We start from the raw sequence: 13,934 nt of genomic DNA on the forward strand, positions 1-13,934 counted from the left end.
GGAATCACCTCTTTAAAAGCCTCCTGCTCCCCTTGATGGGCAGAATCACAGCTCTGGGACAGGAGTCCCCTGTGTTTCTCCTTTGCTAGCAAAGCAATAAAACTTCTTTTTCCTTTTTCTCAAAACTGTATCCTCATTACTGGATTGGCATTGGGGTCAAGGACCAAGATTTTAGTAATAAAACCAAGGCTTAGGCACTTATTTAAAAGAAGACTGAGAATTCAAAGTGTGTGCATGTGCATGTGCGTGTGCTTGTGCGTGTGCATGTGCATGTGCATGTGCACATGTGCATATGTGTGTGTATCCTGGATAGTAACCTCAGGTTTTAGGAAGTGCCAAACTCTTACATGCCCAGGACACCAAATTATTAAGCTCTTCAAAGTTATTTTGGCTTGACCCTAGGTTTAGTAAAATAAGAAACAACGTTATTTTAACTTAGCAATAAATTACCAATAATAATAGTGCACTCAAAATTACCTCTTCTGCAGCTGTTCATCAGACATTTGCAGCTCTTGTTTCAAACGCATATACCTGTCTTCCCTTAGTAGCCTAGAACCATCGTAGAGGCTAAGCTCTCGGTCATGGATCAACCTAATGAGATAAAAGGAATGTCAGAAAACAAACTAGCCAGTTTTGAACAGTGATGTTATCAGAGATAGAAGCACTCAGTAGACATTTTAATCATGTCTATTATAGTTTGCAGTTGAGTCAAATTATTTCATTAGATGGACTGTTTAAAATTTCACCAAGGTTAATGGGGGTGGGGGATGGGAGGTTGGGAGTGAGAGAAGAAAGGGAGAACTTTAGGTTATATAGAAGGAAATGAGAGGGGATATGAAAAATGGTGGAATGAGACAGACATCATTACCCTATGTACATGTATGATTACACGAATGGTATGAATTTACATCATGTACAACCTTACAAATGAAATGATATACCCTGTTTGTGTACAATGAATCAAAATGCAGTCTGTAAAAAATTAAAAGATAAATTAACAAAAGGAAAAAAAAAACTACCATATGATCCAAATATAAAAATAAAAAATACAAAAAAAAAAATTTCAAGGTGGTTAGTGCTGTTATATTTGGCAAAAGTTGGTTTCTGTCCTGAAGAGCAGCAGTTATGACTACCAGATGTGGACAGCGAGGGGGAGAGAGAGGAGGAAGAAGAAGGAGGAAGACAAAAAGAGTTGAATAAGTGTCTCAGGATTACCATGAGGTATATATTACTGAGAAAAGCAGTTGGCACATACACCTGAGTCTGATATAACTCTTTGAGGTATTATCAAACTATTTCTATCTTTGGAATTAGATGATTTAAAATATCAAAAATCTTCCTAGTGAAATTACACTGCTATTTCATATGCCAATTCTGATGGTGGCCTAGCCATCCACACCAGAAACAGCACTGTCTTCTAGGTGCTGCAAAAGTCAAAAAGCACCACCCGCTAAGTCTGAAGACACCTATGTTAGGGGCTGCCACACAGTCTCCATCCAAAGGTCTATAATGCAGAGGTTAAGGACATGGGCATAAGTCAGCCAGACCTGGGTTCAACTCCAGCTGGGAATTTTACTCCTTGAATGAGATGGGCAGAACAACTCCATCTCTCTACATTTTTATCTTTTATAAAATTAAGACAATAATTTCACAACCTCACAGAGGTGCTGTGAAAATTGAATAATATAAAACAGATCCTTGGTTGTTCTCAATCTTCATGGCACATTAAGTTCTTTTGGGGAGTGTTTAAAAATGTCAATGTTCAAACCTCAGCCTGAACCAATTAACATCAGAATTTATGGAGGCACAGCCCAGGCATCAGTATTTTTAAATTCCCATCCTGCAAGGTGATTCCAAGGTTGAAAACCTGGGAAGCACTGGCTTAGAACAATGCCTAGCACAGAGTAAGTACTCAATTAATGATAGCTGCTGCTGCTGCTATTCCTATTTGGCAAAACATTCGAGAGACAGCCAATAAAAGGAAGCTGTTACCTTATTTTGTGTCTAAACATGTGTCTCTTTGGGAAATAAAAATAATTATAAGTATGAAATATTTATGGTAAATCACCAAAAATGTGTGATAGTATTTTTAAATGTGCTCAAATCTAATCAGAATTAATATATTTGGAATCTTTATACTCTATCTGCATCTTGTCAAGGACAAAAACTTTGAATAGCTAGTTGGGGAAATGGCTTATTCCACTTATTTGATTCCTCCCTATAATTCAAAGTTGAAAATCAAATGTCCACAAATCACAGAACCAAGAAGAATAAAAAAAAAATCAGTAATTACTTTTCTAAAATGATACAGGATGGGAATATTTTCCCAAAAAGTTACACATGAAGAGTCTTCTCTCAACACTAAATTCTAGGAAAGGTTTAAGAATATGTAGATATTTTCCCCATCTAAACTAAAGTTAAAAATAAATGGTTACAGAAATGTTCAAGTTTATACCCACAATGTGAGCTTTTCTAACATCTATACAATATCATCGAACAGCTATTACACATTTTATATTAAAGTTACATTTTTCTCTTTCTCAAAAAACAAAGATTCTAACAAAATCAACCAATAATGTTGACATACATGACATTTGTAACTAGTGAAGCTATAACTGACAAAATACAGAAACTTCATCTGTGTAACTTGTTGCATATGTAAAACTGCATATATAAAGTCCTTCAAAATTATTGAGAAATTTCTCTTTTCAGCTGTGAAAAAAAAAGTGCTATGGCTGTGGCATTTCCCAAAATGTTCATTATTTGGATTTTTGCTGTAATATATTTGTAATAATAAGTAATCTGTCATTCTATTTGGATGTGGAAATATGAGTTTTTCAAGATCTACAAACCTAGTTTTAAAAAAAAATTGGGAGCAATCCATGTCTACTGCTTAAGTTGGCATGGTGTATGTCTGCATATCTGTGTGCATTGATTTTTTTGTATATGAGTGTGTGACTCATACAAACCTCTGCAATACAGCAAGTGTGCCAGCATTGACCCGGTGAATGCCATCCAATAAGACCAGCTTGCCTTCCAGAGCAGCATTCACAAGGGGTGAGGACCTCCAGGCAGTGTCTCCATTTGGAAGAGTGTATCTCTGCTGGAGCAGATCACGGGCCGTCATATCCTAAAGCCAATTCCAGGAACGACCAAAAAAAAAAATTTTTTAATACATGGATATAGCTTACTTAGCTTCTTGGTCCTCTCTCTGCACATATGTTCATATAACAACTGGGGGAGTTATCTTCTCAAATTCACAAAAGAGAAATATCTTCACAAAGCTTTTAGTATAATATAGTAAGAGTGAAGATTTCTTCCTTCTTTTATTGAGCACTTTCCTTCTCCTTTAAAATGTTCATTTAGGTAATGGCAGTAATTTCTACCTGACTTTAATAGAATTTAACTCAGTTCTACTCCTGCAGGGAGTAAAATGCATTGATTCCATTTCAAAATGAGAGGCTATGCAAACTCAACATTCAGAGATGTTTATCAAGAACGTGCATTTTCTTCCAGTTAATGAGTTCTCCTGAAAAGCCACTAGGTCCCATCACAGTGGCTAATTATATTTAAAGAGGCTTAATAATGGAGGAAATCTAGGAGGACAGTCATCAGATGAGGTACAGGAATTCAGAAACAATAGCATGGCACTTACAAGCAAATTTCTAAGGTACACACACACTGTGATAGCACTAAAATAGTGTAACAGATTTAAGCAAATTATTAATAGTTGTGATATATAAAAATCTACTGCAAAAGATTTAGTGCTATTTAACATGAACAATTTTCTCTTACATGTGTTAATATTGAAGACAATGATTTCTGTTACCAACTTCAGATACATTTTGTGCCACTTACATGAAACAAAAGTTGAACTTTCACAGTCACTTATATTCAAAAATTTTAAGTCTTTTATAAATTCTTTGATAACTACTATATGTTTTAGATAGAAAACTAATGAATTTGCTTATACTTAAAATGGCTGCAAATCTGTTCTGATCTCAAGACTAAAATATAAGTCTTACTATTTCCATGTTAACACAATCAAAAAGGTATTAACTTAAAAACAGGAATAGGCTTCTACTGAACCATAAAGACACTTAATAAACAACATTCGAATTCAACAAATTCTTCTGACACATTATTAAAATTTGGCCTAACTCTTTTAACAATTTCATTTAATTCTTCAACTATGAATTTTAAATTTTATACAAACTATATGAACAGTATCACTCTATGCTACCCATGACAGTTACAATAACCAAGACTAAACTGATCCCTATCATAAGTATTTAGCAGGGTGGTACATAATGGGGATGAGCTCATTCCTTGTCAGGACTGTGGTATAGAATAGTAAATGGATTGCTCTGCAAGAAAAATAGGACAAAAACTTTTTTAAAAGTCCTTGTGAGTATTTTCATGAATATCTTTAAAATCAACTATATATTTACATATGTGATGCACACACACACACACACACACACAATCTCTTTAAAGTTAGTATTAAAACAAAGTAAACTTAAAATTTTTAGTACTTATTATTCCAGAAAAATATTCATCATGAAGTTTTATCACATATTATCCTAAAAAATAAAACTTAAACATGCTTATAATAATGATTCAAAATCAAAGGTACATACTAGAAACAGCTGAAGAACTTCTGGAAAACACAAAGCTTAGACTCTCCCAGTCTTAAAATTCTGACAAAATACATTCATTACCTGCCTTTTTTATTTACATTATGAAGGGAATTCTGATGTACCTCCCAGGCAAGATGTACCTCTCTATAAGACATTAAGCTAATGTGACTCTTTGTCTCATTTACTTATGTCTTCCTTATTCAAATAGGACTTATGAGATTACACAATTATACAAAATGCACAACAAAATAACATAAAATAAAGGTGAAAAAATGAAAGAAACATAAGGAAAAACTAAACCTTGTTTCCTTTCTTAAACACTATTGGAATTCAGAGAGTAGGTGACATGACCAAAGGATCCTCTTGATACCATATTTGCAAGAAATGGATGGATGTTAATTGTGAAAATCCTAGTTGCAAACTGAAAACATATGAGTCTTATTCAGCTCAGAAATTTTCTGTTTGGGCCCAGAAAAAGGAAATGAGGAAGGGACTCTGACACAGAAGTTTAGAGTACTTGGGAACTGAAGCTAAAACTGGTAACATTTTTTTATTTTTTAAATTTCAGTATAAGTCTTCAATTCTCATATCAACATATCCTGAATCACAATTCTGTATGACTGAAAATGTATAATTTCATTTGATCATGATTCCAAAGTACTTTAATATCTTATTAGTTCACACAATGTTTATGGTACTTGCTCATTCAAGTAAACATTTACCAATAGAAATGATGAGAAATACAACAAGTACATTCAGTTCCTCTTCTCCAAAGACTCCCTTATATTTACTCAAGTAAATCAAAATAATTATTTGTTGCTACATAATAAGCTATAACAGATCAATATAGCTCAATGTTGCTAATGCCAACCACAAGTACAGATCAGAAATACTCTTCCTTTTTTCATCAATGGAGCAGTGAAAAATAGAAAACACCTGACTAGCTCAGTTCAGTTTTACAACCTAAACTCTCTTCATGTTAGAAAGGATCATTCTTCATTTCTAATATTTCTTTGCATTAAAATAAAAATATCCTCAGAAGAAAAAAAAGCATTCCATTTACGTAAGCTGTTGGTTTATAAATAAGAATCTACATTGAAAGATAAAAATCCTAGTCTTTTCTTAACAAGATAGTTGCCCTTATTTTTCCCAGTACTAGTTAAAATCCAAAGTTATTTTCAATTGTGTGAGGATGCAAAAATACCAAATTAAACCTTCACAGAATAACAGAACCCAATAAAAAATTAACAGAAAATTTTGGTATAATCTAAATGTGTCAGTTACATGAATTAATTTTAGGTAATATGCTTATCTTTAAAATAGTAAGACCATTTCGAATGTTTCTGTCTATAAAGAATTCAGTTTTAAGGATTTATTTAACATATACTATATTATAGAAATATAGACATATATTTATAATTATATATATATATATATATAATTTTATTTTTCTTCCTGCTACATGCACATTTTTGTTGGAAAGTTAAAAGGAAAACTTTTGTTAAGTGTGCTCTTTTTGTATGAACATTTAGAAAACACACTAATAAAAACTCAAAAAAAGATGATTGTCCTCATTTTTGCATATATTGTTCTTATCCCTAGAACCTTTGAACTTAGGAGAATAAAAATAGCACTAATGATATCATAAGCCTGAACCATTTCCTCTTTCTGCATTTCCTTAAAAATCTGAAAACAACAGGACATGAAATCTAGTTCCTTTAAGCCACCATTGTCTAACCTTCAGCACCTCAACTTCATTCAGATCCTGGAAAACATCCATATATTTTCTTAGATTCTGTTCCATAATGAGTTATGCTCTTTTCTTTCACAACACAGAAGTTGAATGAAAAATCAAGATGTCCTAATAAAATGAGAAGCCTAACTGTATGAAATGTATCAGAGAATATAGATTTGAACCTTAAAGCAATTATATGCCTTAAATATTTATAGGACTTTGAATAGTCTAAGCTAATTTTTTTTATGAATCTCTTGAGAAATACAGGTATGTCATTAGCTCAATAAAATAACTGTGTAGAGGCTGGAGTTATGGTTCAGTGGTAAAGCACTTGCAGGGCATGTGCGAGGCCCTAGGTTCAATATTCAGTACCACATATAAATAAATAAAAGATTCACTGACAACTAAAAAAAATTTTTTTTAAATAACTGCATAAAAGTTTTTGTGTATAGAGTAGCCAGAATTAGCTTAGAATTACTTTCAAATTCTAATATTCAGAAAGAAAACATTTTCAGTGTATAAAAAAATTTTAACTACTTCTCATTAAATATATGATATGAAAGTAAAATTATGATACTGATATGAAAATAAAATTTTATATTATAATGCATATGTAATTTTTCTAGTAAGGAACTAAAATGATAATGGCAAAAAGTAGGATATCAAACTGTATATAGAATCCGACTACAACTCGGTTTATAACAATACACATTTTTCACCACATACATGACCTAGAAGAGTTTCAGAAAGTATTTAACGTGGACTTGCAAAAAATGTGTTTAACATATTATAAAATTAAGCATAAGTGAATTAATAAAACTAAACAAATGAAGATAAAACCAAGAAAGGAAAAGATAATAAACAAAATGCATACTGTAAGAATAATTAAAATTTGAATCCAATCTTTCTAATGCCCAACTCAAAAGTTGACACACAAACAGTCACAATAACCACAATATTGGCACCAAATCAGAAGCAGCACAATTCCTGAAAGTGAGACTGAGAAAAATGGGTTCCATGAATCAGATCATCCCAGAAAGAGCTCTGTGTTAAAGAATTCAAAATAGAAGTAATAAACATTATAGCAGTTAATAACTTTGAAAAGCATACTAGGCACTAAGCACTTTATATACATTAATTCATGTAATCCTTGCAACTCTAAGCAATAGGTACAATTATTGTTTTTCTTTCTTTTTATGGATGAGAAAAACAGGTACAAAAAGGTTAAAGTTTACCCAATCAAGGACACACAGCTAATAAGTACAGCTGGATTGTCCTCAAGGATATAATAAATTGAGCAACAAACTTCAGTAAACGAAATTTCATAGCTGGTTTGCATTAGTTAATCCATAGGCAAATTTGTGCAGTTAACAGAGGAATGTACCAATTACATACCTCTCAGGCTAGCTTCACAAATTAATTTCTTATTGTAGTCTCAACTTTATCGAGAGGAGTCTAAAAGTAGTGACCATGATGTTAACCACTCTACAGAATAACCTAAGTGCCTTTAAATACAGATTTTAAAATTGAAATAAAATGTTGTAGGCAACTAGGAATATCTTTTTCATTCTCTGACTTCTAAATTAAAATACAAATGTTAGCCATTTAATATTGCTTGATTAGGGTAAATAGCATTATGATTTTGTTCTACAAGGGAAACTAGTTGGAATTTTGAATTTTTTCCACAAATATAAACCCATATATAGTATAGGAGATATAAATATATAATATATATGTACATCTATTATCAATCACATAAACACTTAAGAAAATTTGGGACTTAAATAAATAAAAGAATACACTAAGATTAACTGACATAAGTTATAAATTTGCAATAAGGATTAATATGTCCATACCTATTAGTAGCATAAATATTGTCAAAACACAGAATGTTAATAATTTTTTAGGTCTTAGAATAGAAACAAGGACATTATTTACAGAGTCTAAGCATGTTCATTGAGCAAAACACAAGGCATGTGGCCAACATTCTTCAGTGTCATTTATGTTTGATCTTAAAAAGGCCTCCCATCTTACATATATTGGAAGATTATTTGTAAACTCTCCCAGCCTCTTCCTCAAGTTCTTCTTTAAAGAACTATTTTTAACCTGTCACATATAAAATAAACATTCCCTTTTATGTATATGATAGATGTTGATGTTACAAGCCCATGTGACTGTGCTATTGATGGAAGTTGATTTTGAATCTAGCTAAAGATTTATTTTATAAACATAAAGCAAAATTCTCTGCTTAAAGCTAACCAGTAATCAAATCAACTATTTTACTAACAAACAACTCACGAAAGGATCTCTTACTAAGTCTCAAAACAGAAAGCCAAGGTCAGGGTAGGTGCAAATAAAGCAATATATACAAGATATGTATTAAATGAAGATAACCTATCAAATGGCTTCCTACTATCTCTCCTATAGTATATAAATTAGAAAACTAGAAACATGATTTCTTAACTGCCTTTGCAATTAGTGTTTTGTAAAAATGTCTTGAAGCAAAGAGAAACTAGACAGATTTAAGGGTTCTAAAAGTAGGCAGTGAGAAGGAAACATACAATCAACAGAGTGTATAACATGGAGGGAGAAGTTGGAAAGGCAATCAAGGAACAGTTCACATGGGACAGTGATTCTCAACGCTGGTTACCTACTAAAATTAAAAAATACTGAGCAGGGTTGTGGCTTAGCGGGTAGAGCACTTGCCTAGCATGTGAGGCACTGGGTTCAATTCTCACCACTGCATAAGTAAATGAATAAAATAATGAATAAAATAAAGGTCATCAACAACTAAAAAAAATTTTTTTTTAAATACTGAAGTCCAGATCTCACATAATGCCAATTACTTCAGACTCTCTGAGGGTCAGGCCCAGACAGGGATATGTTTCAAAGATCCTTGAGTAATTCTAATAGGTAATCTCAGTGGTGGAGTGCTCAAAAAGTCAGAAGTAAAGAGTTTTTTAGCCAGGTGTAGTGGTGCCTCACTTCTAATCCCAGTGGCTCCAGAAGCTGAGGCAAGAGGATTGTGGGTTCAAAGCCAGCTCAGCCTCAGCAACTTAGCAAAGCCCTAATCAACTCAGCAATACCCTGTCTCTAAAATAAAATGTGTGAAAAAAAAAAGGTAGGGGTGTGCCTCAGTGGTTAAGTGCCCCAAGGTTCAATTCCCAGTTTTAAATTTTATTCTGGGTATAATGAAAGCCATTCATGTATTCTAAGTAGGGAAATGACCAAATCTTATTTATATTCTTAAAAGGGTCACTCTTACTACTCCCTTAATGAATGGATTATGGAATGCAACATATTCTAATTAGATATCTACAAATGTACAAGTGACCCAAATGGTATGTATTTTATAACTATAAAGTGAAATTCCATATGACAAATGCATTTTGCACAAAGCCTCAATAATGGGTCCAGGGATGATGGGCTGGAGTCATAGGAAATGTCTGGATTCTTGTGCATTCTCAAAAAGCAAATGATGTAAGACTGATAATTGGCTATGGGCGTGAAGAAGATGGGAAAAGGCTAAGAAGGTGTGCCATGGCTTCAGTACTTGACAACTTTTTGGATTGACTTAATGTATCCCTTTTGTCACCATCCTCACAAAACTGAAACTGCTTTCCTGAATTGCTCCTCCATGGGAGACACTGTGCAGCAGGAAGCCAAGCACCTGCTCACTAGGCGGGAAAGTGCTAATGGATTAGGGAGTCATTAAAGAAAAGAATCTCTTGTCTGAGGCAGCACAGAAAAAAGTTTCCTAAGATTTAAAAATGAACTCCTTGCACTTGAAAGACAACCTTACAACCTGCCCACCTTCCCATCTGTGTGACAGCATAGTGGGCACCAATCCTTCCCAGAGCAAAGGATGCCTGCCTAAGCCACCTAAATCTGGAGAGTTTAAGAAAACCACAGCAAATGAACAGAAAGCACCACAGGAGCTGAGCTGGCTTAGGTCATTCTTCAAGTTGTTATCTTTTAACACTAATCAGTAGAGCATAAAACTGAGATTTTTAGCAGCTTCTACCACCTCAAATCCCAAGATATTTCAACTGCAAGTCTGGAGACATGAGTTCAGTTTCTGCTGAACAGCCCTTTCCCCTCCTTGTCCTTCTAGTTCTATCACTATGATTCCCACCAAAGGTTTTCACTTCAAACAGTTCAGAAAGCCCTGCCTCTACTATAAGACTAGCTTAAAATCATCAATAATGTTTTATTTAGAAAGTGATGTGGAACCTGAATGAAAATTTTCATAGTACAAAGGAAATTAAAAAGCATTTAGGGCTCATACAAGGCAACAAGGTGATATAACTGAAAAGCATACCTTCACTTCTTATTTCCAGAAACTGAATATATTCATAAAATTATGGCACTTAAAAACACAAATTTTTAAATAAAACAAAAGTTATATCCTTCATTATTTTCTTTTTTAGTATATCCCCTGCAAGATGAATGCTTATACATATATAACTTCATCATTAATCTCACTAACCTTTGTAAACTCCTCATTCTTACAGCCAGTCTTAAATGGACAATAAGATCCTGAGCCCTTAAAAGGATTCCTTAAGAGCCCGAACCAAAATTATTATAAAGTACATTGAAAACAAAAGTGCTAATGAAGGGGTGATAATCAAGCATAAATTTGTTGTTACTAATAACACTAAAACTTCATTATATCATGCCCTTATCCTTGGAATTAATCCATCAGAGGAATTCCCAGATTTGAAATTCATTCCTTTTTGGAGATAATGGATCATCAGGAATAGTAAAAGAAAATACCTTTCAAGCTAGAGTTCCTTATTTAGTATGATTCCTCGTCATTTTACTTCTGTTTTCTCCCTTGGGTTAATGACTTGGCTTGTTTGTAATGTTTATTTTTATACTCATAGCCAAAGGCCTTCTAGTATGCTTTATGAAACTAATAACTATCTCACGGTAACTAAATTTGTTACGATACACAAAGATATCCATTACAAAAAACAAACAAAAAAACAAAAAAAACAAAACAAAAACAGTATATTGCTTCAATTAAGTAAGGAGTCAAGAAGTATACACTTTAAAGTAATTTAGACCAGTACCCATGGACTCAAGATCAGGTCCAGTCCATGGACCCAGATGCTAAGGCTGCCTCATTGACAAGTTAGGTCCTATAGACTCAGGCTCAAGGCCCACCACAGATGAGGTCAGCTCCCATGGACCTAGGATCCAGACCCACCCACCTATTGTGGCTTCGGCACGACTACTGACTAAAGATTAACAGCAAGACACCAAACCCCACTAGATTGCCCAAAGAGTCTCCTGATGAGGTGACTGCAGAAGGGCTTTCCCCTACCAAAGTCAGTCTATAAGACTAATGAAGTGGCTGCTTCCTCAAATGTAGACAGTAACAAAAGGTCACAAAGACCACAGAGAAACATGGTATCACCAGAGGAACAAAATAAAAACCACTAACTGAATCTAAGGAAATGGAGATCTATGAACTACCTGACAAACAATGGAAATAATCATCTAAATACAGTGAGCTACAAGAGAACAGGACAGACTGCTAAATGATATTAGAAAAACAATATACAACAAAGTGAAAAGTTCTACAAAAAGACAGAAATCATATAAAAGAACCAACCAGAGATTGTTGACAAAAGTGGAAAATTCAATTAAGAATTTCAACATTACACTTGATCAAGCAGAAGATCAATAAGCTTAAAGAATGTTCATTTTAAATTACAGTTAAAGGAATGAAAGAAGGAAAAAGGGTGAAGAAAGCCTATGGGGCTTAGGGAATGCCATCAAGGAAAGTGAAATATGCATTATAGTAGTAACAAAAGGAACAGAGAAAAAGAAGTGGACCAAAAGTTATTTTAAAAAATAATGATAAGATGCAGGAGGCTGAGGCAGGAGAACCACGAGGCTGAGGCAGGAGAACCACAAGTTTGAGGGCAGCCTCAGCAGCTAAGCAAAGCCCTACGCAATTTAGTGAGAGATCCAGCTTCAAAAAAAAAAAAAAAAAGAAAGAAAGAAAGAAGAAAGAATAAGAAAGAAAGAAGGAAAGAAAGCAAAAAAGAAAGAAAAAGATAAAGAAAAAGAACAAGAGAAAAAAAAAAAAAAAGCAAAGCAGAAAATTTCCCAAATCTGAAAAATGAGGATCCAAGATCCATGAAGCCCAAAGAACCCTGAAGAAATATATATAATAAACTGTAACCAAGACATGGTATAATCAAATTCTCAAAAGTCAAAGACAGAGATTTGAAGGTAGTAAGAAAAAGCAATTCATCACATACAAGGGGAATCAACTTAAACTATCAATGGATTTCTCAATAGAAAATTTGCAGACTGGCCAGAGAATGGAATGGATACTGAAAGAAAATAAATGCCAATCAAGAATACCACAACCAGCAAGACTGAGCTTCATAATAAAAACAAGTCAAAGCCTCTCAAAACAAAAGCTGCTTATAAGGAGTCCATCACAGCTAAACTAACCTCATAAAAAAATGTTAAGAGGAATTCAAGTTGATGCAAAGGAAATGAAAACATATGAAAGTATAGAACTCACTATAAAAGTAAGAAATAATCAAATTTAGGATAATCTAGTACTGTAATGGTGGTACATAATCACTTTTAACACTAGAATAAATTAAAGACAAATGCATTGAAGAAGAACCACAGTTAATAATAATTGGCTAATGAATATACAATATATAAAAGACAAATTATGACAGCAACAAAATCAAATGTCATGGAAAGAGAAGTTAAAATGTAGAGTGTACTTAAAATCAAGTAGTTAACAGCTTAAAATATTGTATGTAAAGTGTCATAATAATGACAAAGAAAAAACTTGGAGTACATAGATAAAAGATAAAAAGTAAAAGAATCAAAGCAGGTCGCTACTGAAAATCATCACATCACAAAGAAATATAGCAAGAGAAAGCAAGGAAAAAGGATCTACATAACAGAAGGGAAAACAATTAGCAAAACAAAAGTAGTAATTCTCTGCCTTATTATTTAAATAGATTAAATTCTCCAATCAAAAGACAGCATGGCTGAATAGATTTTTTTTACATCTCCAACTTTATGAAAATTACCTTCGCCTTAAGACCCCCATAAGTGAATGTGGAAGAGATGGAAAAAAAATAGTAAATTGCAAATGGCAAGCAAAAGAGAGCAGTAATGACTATACTTACATCAGAAGAAACTCAACTTTAAGTCTAAACTCCCAAGAGACAAACGGGTCATCATACAAAGATAAAGGAGTCAATTTACCAAGTGATATGGCAACTGTATATATATGTACACCCAGAATGGAAAACACCTAAATTTATAAAGTACATATTAATAGACCTAAAAAGAGAAAAAGGCCAAGTAATACAAAAATAGTAGGGCATTTCAATATCCCACTCTAAAAGATTGAGACATGATACAGACAGAAAATTAATGTGGAAACTGGCACATCTGAAAACCACTATAGACCACGGGGACCTAACAGACATATACGAAATTTCAACTTAACACAAGGTAAACATATATTGTTTTCAAGCATACATGAATCATTCTCCAGAACGAATCAT

The 13,934-nt window shown here is 33.3% G+C and overlaps 1 protein-coding gene across 2 annotated transcripts in view; it reads right to left on the reverse strand.

Annotated features, from left to right (window-relative positions):
* The window catches only part of VWA8 (von Willebrand factor A domain containing 8), a 718,869-nt gene that overhangs the window by 579,355 nt on the left and 125,580 nt on the right, over positions 1 to 13,934 (reverse strand). For both annotated transcript variants that reach the window (XM_079136497.1, XM_079136496.1), the window contains exons 13-14: positions 2,970 to 3,130; positions 478 to 591 (exon numbers count right to left, since the gene is read on the reverse strand). In XM_079136497.1, the coding sequence (XP_078992623.1) occupies positions 478 to 591; positions 2,970 to 3,130 (275 nt within the window). The remainder of the gene's footprint in view (positions 1 to 477; positions 592 to 2,969; positions 3,131 to 13,934) is intronic.

Source organism: Sciurus vulgaris, assembly GCF_902686455.1.
Source record: "Sciurus vulgaris genome assembly, chromosome: 4".
NCBI classification, from domain to species: Eukaryota; Metazoa; Chordata; class Mammalia; order Rodentia; family Sciuridae; genus Sciurus; species Sciurus vulgaris.